This window comes from Alligator mississippiensis, chromosome 3, assembly GCF_030867095.1.
Source record: "Alligator mississippiensis isolate rAllMis1 chromosome 3, rAllMis1, whole genome shotgun sequence".
In the NCBI taxonomy this organism is placed as follows: domain Eukaryota; kingdom Metazoa; phylum Chordata; order Crocodylia; family Alligatoridae; genus Alligator; species Alligator mississippiensis.
In genome coordinates, this window is record NC_081826.1 from 59103642 (window position 1) to 59117069 (window position 13428).

Sequence of the window (13428 nt, forward strand, 5' to 3'; positions counted from 1 at the left end):
CTGAGAACAGTCTAGCCCCATCCTTTCTGTAATCACCCTTCAGGTAGTTGAAGGCTATTAAATCCCCCCTTCAGTCTTCTTTTCTTTAGGCTAAATAAGCCCAGTTCCCTTAGCCTCTTCTTTTAACTCATGTGCCCCACATGAATGGCCTTCCTGACCTCATCCCTGCATGCCTAAGCAATATTCTTATACTTGTTCCTAGTCATCTGTCCAAGCTTTCACTTTTTGTAAGCTTCCTTTTTGTGTTTAAGATCACCAAAGAGTTCTCTGCTAAGCCAAGCTGGTCATCTGCCATATTTGCTATTCTTCGTGCACATTGGGATGGTTTGTTCCTGCAGCCTCATCAAGGTTTCTTTAAAATACAGCCAGGTCTCCTGGACTCCTTTCCCCCTCAGACTGGCTTCCCAGAGGATCCTGCTTATCAGTTCCCTTAGGAAGTCAGAGTCTGGTTTTACAAAGTCCAGGTTCCATACTCTGTTGCTCTCCTTTCTTCCTTTTGTCAGGATCCTGAACTTGATCATCTCGTGGTCACTGCTACCCAAGTTGCCATCCATGTCTACACTCCCCACCAATTCTTCCCTGTTTGTGAGCAGCAGGTCAAGAAGAGCCTGGCCTCTGGTTGGTCTCTCCAATACTTCTACTAAGAGGTTGTCTCCAGTGTTTTGCAGGCACTTCCTGGATTGCATATGCACTGGTGTATTTTCCTCCCAGCAGATGTCAGGGTGAATGAAGTCCCCCCATGAGAACCAGGGCCTATTATCTGGAAACTTCTGCTAGTTGTGTGAAATAAACCTCATTTACCTCATCCTCCTGGTCTGGTGGTCTATAGCAGACACCCATCACAACATCACCTTTGTTGCTGTCCCCTCCAACCTTAACCCAGAGACTTTCAAAAGGCCTATATCCAATTTCATACTAGAGCTCTGAACAATCATACAGCTCCTTTACATACAGCACAGCTTCTCCTCTTCTCCCCTGCTTGGCCTTCCTGGACAGTTTGTCCTGGACAGTGCTCCAATTATGCGAGCTATCCCACCAAGTCTCTGTTATTCCAGTCATGTCATAGTTCCTTGACTGTGGGAGGACTTCCAATATTTCCTGCTCGTTTTACCAGCCTCAGTGCGTTCGTGTACAGACACCTGAGGTAACTAGCTCATTGCCCTACTTTCTTAGGAAGAATGAGGAGGCCTTCCCTGTTACTTCTTCATTTTTGTGCTTCCTTCAGGTCTCCCACTTCTTCACTTATCTCAGGACTTTGTTCTTCACCCCACTGCGAGCCTTGTTTAAAACCCTCCTCACTAAGTTAGGCAATAGCTTTCAAACCTGAATTTGGATCATCTTGCAAGATGCTGCTCCCAAGTAGGGATTTTGCCATTGTTCCTAAGTTGGCAGGAAAGATTTGCCTTTGTTGCAGCAAAGAGATCTATGAACTGGTTTATGCATTTTAATTTCCATGTGTTTTACTTGTGTTTTTTTCCATTTTCAAAGGACAGACTAATTAATTAGTCATAGCACATGTTGCATTTGGCAAATTTTGGACAAAGTGTTATGTCTATTTTAGGTAGAAAATACCATGTGTGAAGGCTAAAGGGTTAATGATGTATTTCTCTTTGCTTGGAGTTACAGTACAAATGTCTTTCCTTTTTTGATAGCTTTTCAGCCTTAGGCCTGCCAAAGGAGTTGGGTAGTCCAGATGGGTTTAATTGACCTCACCTACTTAAGAGCTGTACACAGTTCTTATACTCTTTATCCCACCATCAGGGGAGAGTTGGTCTCTCAAAAATGGGTTATGGACCTGCTTGATATTTCCCCTCTGGCTATGGCGAAAGGATGCCAGTGTTCCTCACCGACTTGTGGAGATCATTTGCCTAAAGGGATTAATGTTAGATTTTTTTTTTTAATTTAATAAAGCTGTAGATATTTTCCTTACTGGCAAAATGCCCATTTTTTCCTGTGTCTTCATTTGCATCAGCATGTATAAATACATTGATAGTTTGGTATTTTCTAAATTTTAAACAGTCATAGGTAATAGACAATTTTCCATTCTTTCATTTTACCTTTTTTTCTCCTCCAGTAATCTTAAAATTAGTACTTGTTTACTCTCACTGATATCTTTCAAAATGCAGCCTATGTACTCTTTGTTAACTGGAACAATGGTATTCTTTTACTAATACTGAACTCCTGTTTTACATTTGTCAGTTTGATTCGTTAAATTGAATTGTATTAATCCCTGATATAAGTAGACCTCAGTGGTGCTACACCAGGCATGAATTTAGCCCATTGTGTTTTCCTTTGCTGGACTCATCATTTAAATCAGCATGACAGAAAGGAGGAAATGTATAAACTGTCATTGCTAATCAAATTTTCTGGTACAATTAGCCATAATTTAGTCCATAAGATGAGTCTTGAAACTCATGGAGCATTTTAATATACTGGTATACTAAAGTGGTTAGTGTTTGTGGATTGAATTCCATTGTAAATCTCTGTGTTGGTTTTACAGCACAAATGGTTTAAATCATGTTGAACAGAAAAGATCTGAAAACGGTTAGTCTGAATTTCTCTGGAGTCTACCAGAATTGGTTTTAGATTCCTTTTCAAAAAAGAAATCTTAACCTAAATTTAATATTGGGCCCAATCCTAAAACTGCTGAAGTCAATGACAATCTTTCCATTTAATCTTCTTGTTGAACTTTGACAGAGGTAAATATTATACTGGCCATTATGTACCACATATAAGTAAAAGATTCAAAAAATAAAAAGCTATGCAAATACACTTAGAAAAAAAAATCCATCTTAAAAAGTACAGAGCTTAATTTATTTCTTAAGCGAGTAATTTTACTCCTCATTTTATCAACTTTATTAATTATGTTTTCTATCTATATTGTACTGTATATGAATGCTACCTACAATACCTATGGTACAGTATTGTCAGTATCATGATTGCAAACCCTTAAAAGGTAAGAAATGAAAAGGCTATGGGTCCTTTTGTAATTTCAGTTCAGGTGTGTTGCACCACCTCTGTGTGTTTACATTAGTCATAAAGCACACATGCATACATTGTAAAACATTTAAAAGTAAATGCCACAGGTGTGCAGCCCATGAGCATTGTTATGAAGAATTCACTGTTTGACTGTTCAAAATTATAATCAGCCTTGGAACTTTTCCTCATACTGTAGCATAGTATCATAGTAGCTAGGGCCAGGAGGGACCTGAACAGATCATCTAGCCTGACCCCCTGCCGCAGGCAGGAATGAATGCTGGGTTCACAAGACCCCAGACAGGTGATCGTCCAACCTCCTCTTGAATATGCCCAAGGTAGGGACGAGGACCACTCCCCTGGAAAGTTGGTTCCAGATTTTGGCCACCCTAACTGTAAAATATTGCCTTCTGATCTCCCACCAAAACCTGTTCTCCATTAGTTTATGACTGTTGTTCCTCGTCACCCCAGGTGGTGCTGGGGAGAAAAGAGCTCTGCCTATTTGTTGATCCCCCCTGATGAGCTTGTAAACAGCCACCAGGTCCCCTCTCAGCCTCCTCTTGCTGAGGCTGAACAAGTTCGGGTCCTTCAGTCTCTCCTCGTAGGGCCTGTCCTGCTGCCCTCTCGCCAAGCGGGTGGCCCTCCTCTGAACCCTCTCCAAGCTGGCCACATCCCTTTTGAAGTGCAGTGCCCAGTACTGGACGCAGTACTCCAACTGCGGCCTGATCGAAGTAGCATAGAGGGGGAGTAGCACCTCTCTGGACCGGCTTGAGATGCACCTTTGGATGCGTGACAAAGTATGGCTGGCCTTGCTGGCTGCGGTCTGGCATTGACAGCTCATGTTCATCTTGGAGTCAGTAATGACTCCGAGATCCCTTTCTGCCTCTGTGCTTCCAAGAAGGGAACTCCCCAGCCTGTATGCATGCTGTGGATTCCTTCTCCCAAGGTGCAGCACCCTGCATTAGTCTATGTTGAGCCCCATCCTATTCTTGTAGTTTTTGAACCCCATCCTATTCTCTGTAGTTTTTTCTGTTTAAAAAAGGAGAGAGAGAACCTTTTAGAAACTTGATGTATGTATTCTTTGATTATAACCTTCTGAGTCTATGGACTTTGCACATTACAACCTGGGCTGCATTGGAGGGGTTGTTCCTTGGTTTAGGATGTCTAAGAGGAAAAATAACCTTCTGTGAATCAGAATTTCTGGCTCTCTGTCTTCTGTATGCCACTCTTGAAGTGGAATTGCGTAGAAATTAGTGAGATCCTCCACCTTATGCTGGAAATTCACAGTTGAACTATGAACAACCTTTATGCATGGATGCATGAGAGAACACTGTATCCCCAAATATAGTCTCTGTCCACTGTTAAATGCAAGCAGTAAAACCCTGATTTCAATGAAGTTGTTGTAAAAAGTACATTGACTTCGTTGGGACTAGGATTTTGCTCAGGATTCTTCTCTGCTTTATATTATCACCATCGCACTTCAGATGCTCACTGTAGAGAAGAGTCGGGGCTAAGTCTCCATTACCGAGTTCTAAGTTGGGTGTGAGCTGTATCCAATTTAGGGGATGCAGCAGCAAGCATGCTCACGGCCCATGTGCCGGCAAGACCAAAGGGCTAGGTACAGACATTCAAAAGCCCAAAGCAGAATCAATCTAAGTTGCACAGTTTTCTGTAAGAAATGTTGTTTAGATCAGTAGTGAACAGAAAACATGTTCGCCCTTTCTTGCAGGGTGGCAAATCTTAGACTGGGTTCTGCCATTTTTACACCAGTCTGTGCGCCAAACTTCTATTCTGTTATGGGTACAGACCAGTTTTTGATCACTTACATTGGTAAAAGTGCAATGTCTGTACCTTGCCTAGAGGTGTTATGCTCACAGCCTCCCAGGACTCTTGTTTGGGCAGAGCAGCCCCATCTTCTCCCAGACTAGTACATTAAAAGCACAATGGAGCTCTCAATTTGTGAAATGCTGGAGCAGGCCAGTTTTAAGCAAGATGACAATCATAATAGTTTTGAGATCCTTACCTTGACACAGAGTCAGGATAGTCCTAAATTAAAAAAATAAAAATCCCTTCCTGGCAGACTTCCTTGCTGGCATACACTTTTTTCTGTTCTGGGAAAATTTGGATATAGTTCTCTATTGACCTCCATTTTGTGTCTTTTTATTGATGTTTATTATATTTGCTGTGTAAAATTGCTGCAAAAGGAGGTTTAAACAAGAAATACAAGCCTAAAGAGACCTGATTACAGTGTAACTGCAAAACTAAATAATGCAGAGGACATGACCTTCATAGCAAAGAACTTTAATACAAAACAGGTTGAAATAATATTAAGGTTTAGAATTTAAACCCATAAAAAACACCGCAGTTGAGCTAAGACTGCTGGTAACACCTTAGCCTCAGTTCACTTGTGCTTAGGAATCGCCCAATAGCAAATGGTTCTGCTACTGCAGACCACTAAATATATGCATTGATTTTGATTTTGAAAATATTGGCTAATGTTAGATATTGAATAGTAATTGCTTCTGTCTATCAGAAACTTGAGTTCCCTTATAAGCAAATATAAAAGCAAAAATACTAAATTAAATATTTGCTTCCTCCCCCAGTGCTCGCAAGAACTGAACTCTGGCCCAGATACAAAGCTTATATAACTGTCATATATCTAATTATAAAGCATTTATTGTTTTGATTAAATGTAAACAGATAGCTGTATTGAATTGCTCCATCTGCAGTACCAGATTTTGTCAGTAAAATGTTGTTGTATCCTTGAAAAAAAAATCTGATGGATGTGGTAAGGAGAAGATAGAAGAGGGCAGTTGAAAAGATGCAGAAGCATCTTAGAGACAGACTTTCTTTGTTTCTATAGCTTCACAGTAATGTAAATGTTGGCCACGTCCAGACGAGCACAGTTGTGCACCACATACCTCGCATTCTGTTCTCCACGCTGCAGGAGAGTAGTGCAGAGGGAAAGCCAGGGGTCAAAAAAAAGTGGAGTGGTGCATGAGGTGACAGCATGTGCCACTCAAAGCAAGAGCCTGGCCAACTGGAGCCATGCCTCACTGCTGTCCAGGCTTCATGAGAACAGGATCACTGCTGCTGCAATCCTGGAAGGGCCCCAGGACCCCAGGTAAAGTTGCTGGAGCCAGACCAGTGCTGGCCACAGCTTCCCCTACCCCACCCAGGGTAGCTTGCTGCACACGAGTGCACAGACGTTCCCTGGGGACAACTAGCAGTGGCACAAGGTGTGCCGCCACTAGTTGTACCCGATAACCAAACGTTCATGCACATCTGGATACGACCGTTGTGGCTGAGAATGGTTTCAAACAAGCATTCTCATCTTTCAGGTTGAGTTTGTTTGGAAAGATATTTTTAAGTTGAGGTTTGCAGAACTGATTGGTTTTTTTTCTAGTAGAGCTCTAGACAGAACAGGACTTACGAATTATGCTAGATCTCTTGTTAAGTTTTATTATCACTAATTGAGACGGATCAAAATTCTGGAGACTAAAATCATTAGTCTTTCAAAATAACGTGATCTCTCCAGGCAAAGGTTATGACTGGTAAGCTAGGAGTGGTGAGGTTCATGCTGTTTGTGTCTGTGGATAAACAAAGAAATTCAGCTTTTCAGGCTTGAAGTTCAGCACCTTGCACAAATAGTACATCCTTCAAATAATCATGATTCTTAAAGGAGGAAACATTTTTGAGCTATGAGTTTGACTTATAACTGATTTTATATAAATACCATTTAGCATGGGTAGTAAATAGTAGTAGTAGTTTATTTACAGCTTCCACCAAAAGAATATGCTAAAATGAACAAAAAGAAATAAATAATATTTATATAACTTATAAAAACATACAGCAAGATGATCCATTCTACCAATTTATGCAAAATTAAACAAAAAAATAGTATCTGATGTTGAAAAATAAATAATAAAATGAAGCAGTGGATAATAAAACAAAATAGGAAAATTTTATTTGATTTTGGCCCTTGTTCTTTGAGCATGTAAGAGAACTGTATCTAAGGAGAATATGTGGTCCAAACTGTTATTAGAGAGAAGCCCGTTTGTTTTTTCTTTGTGAGCCCAATATTTAAAATTTCCCATTAATGGAGAGATCCATTTTCCTCTTATTTCTTCAGAGAACAAACAAAACCACAAATAGTGATTTATGTCATCTATCTCCTTCTTCCAACAAGAGCATTTTGTATCCAAACATTTTGTAACAACCTGCCCATGACATCCACAGATCTCATTAGTAGGGAAGTGCATTGCACAGCGGCTCCTTTAATTTTTCTTTTTTTACCACGTACCCCCTGAGCACTGATTGGTGAAGGGAGACCCCTACCGCTTGCTCCTGATCAGCCAGGTAGCAAAAAATATGGTTTTAAATATGCTTAAATTTTCCCCTCCTAGTCAATCAGCAGCAAGAAGTGGGGCCACCAGGGCCGCCTGGCCAATCAGGAAAGGGAGGCAAAAACCATGGCATGTTTAAAACTGTGGGTTTTGCCCCCTGGCTCATCAGGAGGAAGCAGCGGGACTGCCAGGGTCACTCTGCCAATCAAAGGTGGGAGTCAGGTGCATGGTGAAAAGAGCAAGATTAAAGGAGCTGCTGTGAAGTGCACTTCCAGTGCAATTTACATAGATCCCTACTCATGAAAGTAAATCTCAGTCTAGTAATAACCTCTCATTGTTTGTAGTTTTATACCCCAGATGGGTAGGTTTCTAGGCCATTGGAGTGCTTTATTAATTTTTAAAAAGAGGAAGTTTCAGACAGTTTTACTATCAGGATATTTCTCTGCATGCTGGCATCTTTAATTCTTAAAGTGATGTCTTGTGTTAGATATAGGGGAAATATTAGGTCAGTGGCATTTCCCCAAGCCTTTTGTCCAGAGAATATAGATGTTATTTAACCATCCAAACAAGGGCTTATTTTGCAAATGGGAGACATCTAGAATGTGTACTTCATCAGTTTATCTGGTGTCCATCCAGTGGTTTAGAGCAGGGGTTTTCAACCTTTTTTAAGGAGTGTACCCCTTTTGGCCGGAAGCGTGGGGGCTGGTAGGGTGGGGTTTGGCAGTGGCAGACACTGAGCCTGGGGGAGATGACGGGGGACTTGCCACGCAGCAGTGTGGGGTGGTGGGTGGCAGTCGCACAGCCAATCGCACGCGCGGATCTGCCTGCTGCTGATGGGTCTTGCACCTGGCCAATCATACGCTGCCTGTCAGCAGCTCACGGAGCCACATGTGCGACACGTGGCAGCGTGGGGTGGTGGATGACAGCGGCCGCCATGTGCGAGTTCCCCCCCCCCCGCTTCTGTCTGGCTGGGCAACACCTGTGCAGCCTGCAGAGGGAAGTCACTGCCCTCTCTCCCCCTCCCCCTCCCTTGTTGTAGAATTAGATAGAGATAAAAACTACCTTTAAAAAGATCTCCAACTACTTTTTGTTTTGGAATGGACTGTGGGTCAGCATCCCAACGTTCGGCTGCATACAATAAAATGGACTCTACCTTGGATCTATAGACCTTTATTGTTTCCAGAACCACTCTTTTTCCCATCTTATTGTAAAAAGAACCTCTGCCCAAAACTCAGTTTGCTTTAATATTTACATTTTCAATGTGCTTGTTCCAAGTCAGATTTTTGCTAAAATAGATTCCAAGGTATTTAAAGGAAGACGCCATCTCTAGTTACTTTTTCTGTAAAAAAAACAAACTTTTTTTCTCCTTTCATTCCCCAAAACCAATACCTTGATATTAACCGTGGTGATTTCCAAACTGTTTGAGGTGCAATACTTCTGAAAAGCATCTAGTAACCTGAGATTATTACATTATTAATGTATCATCTGCATAAAGCAAGATGAAGCTAGAGTCATGCAAAATCATGGGTGCATGGAATTAATAAACTGTTAGCACCTGTCTTTATATCATTCAAGAATAAACTAAAAAGTTGGGTGGCATAAAAAGAGCAGTAGAATCGGAAGATTTGGTGGGGTCTGATTATCAACAAAAGTATCTTTTACTAAGATAAGTAGTTAAATTGGAAAAGTACTTGATTTATTTTTATTATGCACTGTGGTGGTGTTTTGTTAGACCTGTATTTTAAAGTAGTTAAACATTTGCTTTGAAGCACTAAATACATTGTTTAGATTTTCTTCCTCGGTTAATTCTAGTTCTAATGCTGTCAAACATGAACATTCCCATCCATGTCAGTTTTTGTTCTCTGCAGGCCTGCCTACATAACTGTAATTTGCAGGAAAGAAGGTTGTTGCTTTTTTAGTAAAAGAATCTCAGTAATATATTTCAATTGGATGGGTATGAAAAATGGTAAAAGATGGGGACTTGTGTTGCATTATGTCATTTGACTTGATATAACCTTTTGTTCAATAGGTGATTAAGGAAAGTGGACCTCCACATATGAAGAGCTTTGTTACTCGAGTCACAGTAGGAGAATTCTCTGCAGAAGGAGAAGGAAACAGTAAGAAACTCTCAAAAAAACGGGCTGCAATGACTGTCCTACAAGAACTTAAAAAACTCCCTCCTCTTCCTGTGATTGAAAAGCCAAAACTTTACTTTAAAAAACGTCCTAAAACAATATTAAAGGTAAGTGCCTGTGTATATTGCAAATAGTAATGCTGTCTTATGACAATTTATGATTCTTATGGAATCCCTACCTCTTCCTTGTCTATACCATTACTTGTGCAGCTTTAATTTTAGTGTGGTCCAGCTTGTTGGTATTTTCCAGACCCCACCAGATGGCTGGAATTTGTCATTATTTCATTTGTGACAACCAAAAAAAATTACTTGTAACCATAAAAATTATCAAATGTGTTTACTCTAAAGATTTTGTCCATTTGGGATCTGATCCTGCATTCATCAGGAGTTTTGCTACTAGATTCAGTGGTGCAGATTCAGATTCTTAGACTAGCTGCTGAGGAATGGTAGACAGAAAAATATATGCTCTCATGCTAACATTCTTATGTTTTAATTTATTTCCTCCTCTGATAGTAGATTTCTCTATAATCATCAAGCATTACAAAGACTAATTGTTAAAGATAGATGTAGTTAGCCATGTTAGTCTGAAGTCAAGCAGAAGGCAGTGTATATTTGCACCCTGTAGAGTAACTGAGAGATGCATAAGCTATTCGTCAGCTGCTGCTTTTGAAATCTTATGCATCTCTAATTAAATTAGCCTAGAAAGTGCAAATCTACCCTGCCTCTACTTTCAATTAAAAAGTAATCTTTTATTAATCTATTTAAATTATTTTAAATAAAATAATATATGTAAAATATATATTATAAACACTAAGTATGTTAAATTTCATAACATTTATAAACTTTTAAAATACATTTTTTATACAAGTATAAAATCTAAAATTTTATAAGGTTATAAAAAATATATATATTTTACATAATCTAAGTTCAGGGTGAAATCTGGTGATCCAAGGCAGGTGAAGGATTTTTATTCCTTAACATTTAGCATCTTTATTATTAGTGTACACCAATGTTCAAATAATTGTGTATTAGGAATCTAATTATATGCAAAAAATAACAATTATCAATTCTTGAGATGTTTCTACCTTAGATGTAAGATGTTCAATGTCTAACTATATCATTACCTATTTTAAGTAATACTACAAGTTAGGAATATAATTTATGTAGCTGTGGCACAAGCATGTTTTTGTTTATGTATCATACAGTATAATTTAGATGGATTCTGTGAGGAAGTGATATAGAGCTATAACTGCAATAAGCAAAACATCCCAGTGAAGCCACATTCCCTTTTACCACTACTAACCAAAAGAACACATACAGCTTCTAAGTTTCTTGTGTCATTTAGCTTTTACTTTTATTTTTGCCTATATCATTCTGTTAAGTATTATGATGTCCAGTGCTGAGAAAAACATGTCCAGCTATTTCAAGCTTAATTCTTAATACACTGATGTCTACAAATGAACATGAGTAAAGTCCTTTTGTGTGTGAGGGAAGCCACGTCAACCGCAGCTACAGCATCTGCCCTAAGGCAGTGCAGTAACTTGTCAGTACCCACTTAGGAAGTATGGTTCTGTTTGATTTTAACAGCTCCAGAATATTCTGTAAATTCATCCATTCTACTAACTTGAAAATCTCTTTAAAATATTGTAAGGTCAAATGCTTACCATCTGTGCCCTTGGAAGTTACGACCCTTTGTCAGTTCTGTCACCACAAATGAGATTCAGTCACTGGGTCCCCACATCTTCCATCTGTTTGATTGGTTAGTTAAGGATAGCACTTTAGAAAAGGTCCAAAGGTCTGTTCCTATCACCATCAAACAGACCCTTGAATATGCATGTAGAAAAGCCACTTAATTGCTTATACATTTGCCTTTAGCTAGGGTAGGATTGGTAATACGCTGATTCATAAAAATCAGTGATCAAGGCCATAAAAACGTAATGATTTTGAACCATCCTTCCATTAAAATGTGCCCTGGGTCAGAGGATGTTAATATGCTTTGCAATACATTAATGAAGCTTTCGTCAGAGCCTCTAGATTCCTGTGAGCTCAAGTTTCTTAAATGGAGCTGTTTATTCCTGGTGGCAGTAGATTTATTACTGCCTCTAGGATTCAGTCAGTTCACACTGACTAGCCCTGATTTGTGTACTTATCCTAAATTCTTTCTCAACATGCACCTAACTGGAATAATAATCCTTATATGTGATCTAATAACTGCATTCATGGTCCGTTCTCTATATACATTTATATAGAGAAATACTGCTTAGCCTCAACACAATATGAAAAATAAACTTAGACTGTCAGTACTTCAAACTAGAATAGGTTTTGCCAGGGGCCCAACCCTTCCATACGTTACTTCCTTTTTGGGGGTATCAATTAATTTGTTTGGACACAATTTTCTACTGCTTGACATTCTGGGTAGCATTAACACCCATGCTAATGTGTAAATGCTACTGTTTTGCTTTCTAGCATTTCACATCCATTTTGAACTAGTTTAAACCACAGTAGAGAACCAGACCCATTCCATTTGCTGCTACAGAGCACACTCCTGCTTTTACATTTAGACACAGGGGCCCTCAAGACTTTGGAACTGCAATATCAATATTATATGCAGGATAGTCTCTTTCCAGAATATTGGTTTAGGCTATTTAAAGGTCAGTGTTTAATCTGTGCTTCCTTTAAAAACAAATCTTTGGCCATTTTTTCTGAATTTGGTGAAAGCAAAGAAAACTGCACTTTCCTGTTTTGATTAATTCTGTCCACACTTTGGTTTGGTTTAGTTGGCTTTTGGATAGGGTGGTGGTTTGAAGACTCTTTTCAAGTCAAATTTCAATGAGGACTAATGATTTTGATAGATTTGGTGGGTGGGGTTGGAGAGTCGAGTGCTTTTGATATGGCCATTTGGAAAGAGCAGATTGAGCATGCAACGTACAAAATCCCTTTAGCCTACAGTTGCAGGAAATGATGAAACTACCATCTTGTCAGAGCTTCTAAAGCATACTAGCTGAATAAGGAGATGGCACTGGAGAGCTTGCAAGCTGCACAAAGTATGTATTCAAGTTTTTTAAATTTTCAAGGAAGCCCAAGCAAATTAGATTCCAGACTCTCATTGAGATTCAGTTGGGAATTGGGTGTCTGACTCTTTTAGGTTTCTTGGAAATTCCCAGGAAAACAAAGCAAAAACTATAGTAATACAGCATAAAGTTTGCAAGATCCAGTATCAGAAAGCCAGCAGATTCTAAGTCATATTGACTCTGACTCCAACTCTCCTGTATACCAGGTTCTGCCCAGGCTCATTCTGGACAGTGTCAGTGATATGGTGCCTTTTCTCTGCTATAGTTTTCATCATTTCTATCTCCAGTGCAACTAATTATTGGAAACTAGTGGTAAATGATAAACCCAAGTAGAAACAGATATTATCAAGTCAAAACAACCTTGGTATTTGATATTTTTGAGTGCCAGATCATGTAGCCTCAAAAATGCATTTAATTTACCTGCTTCTTTTAATGTAATATATGAATATTAGTGCACCCAGGAAATGTCAAAATCATATCCTTTCCTTATTTACAAAGTATGGATTTGGCACCAGTACTTGTGAAACTGCTGTAGAGTATTATAGCCTGCACTTGTACTTTTTATAGCACACTCCACTTTTTGCCTCTGCCTGGCTCCCTGACCACACAGCTGTAATGAAAACTGCCCTTGTGCATGATATTTCCGTAATTCTTTTACCTATAGATTTTCAAGCAACTTTAACATAAATACCATGGAGGAATTCACTGTACAGCTCTGATAACACAATACCCCTCTATTCCTCCCTTTGCTGGTCTTCCTCTTATGTATATTCTCTCTCTCTCTCACTCACTCACACACACATGTACACACACATGCATACTGTTATTTTTAATAGCTGTCTGCTTTGAATAAGCATTTTCTTTACAAACGAATTTTAGAAAGGACATTTAGAGGCTACAA

The 13428-nt window shown here is 39.4% G+C and overlaps 1 protein-coding gene across 4 annotated transcripts in view; it reads left to right on the forward strand.

The window, feature by feature from the left end:
* Positions 1-13428, forward strand: part of STAU2 (staufen double-stranded RNA binding protein 2) — a 255299-nt gene that overhangs the window by 88983 nt on the left and 152888 nt on the right. For all 4 annotated transcript variants that reach the window (XM_059723969.1, XM_059723970.1, XM_059723971.1 and 1 more), the window contains exon 8: positions 9352-9564. In XM_059723969.1, the coding sequence (XP_059579952.1) occupies positions 9352-9564 (213 nt within the window). The remainder of the gene's footprint in view (positions 1-9351; positions 9565-13428) is intronic.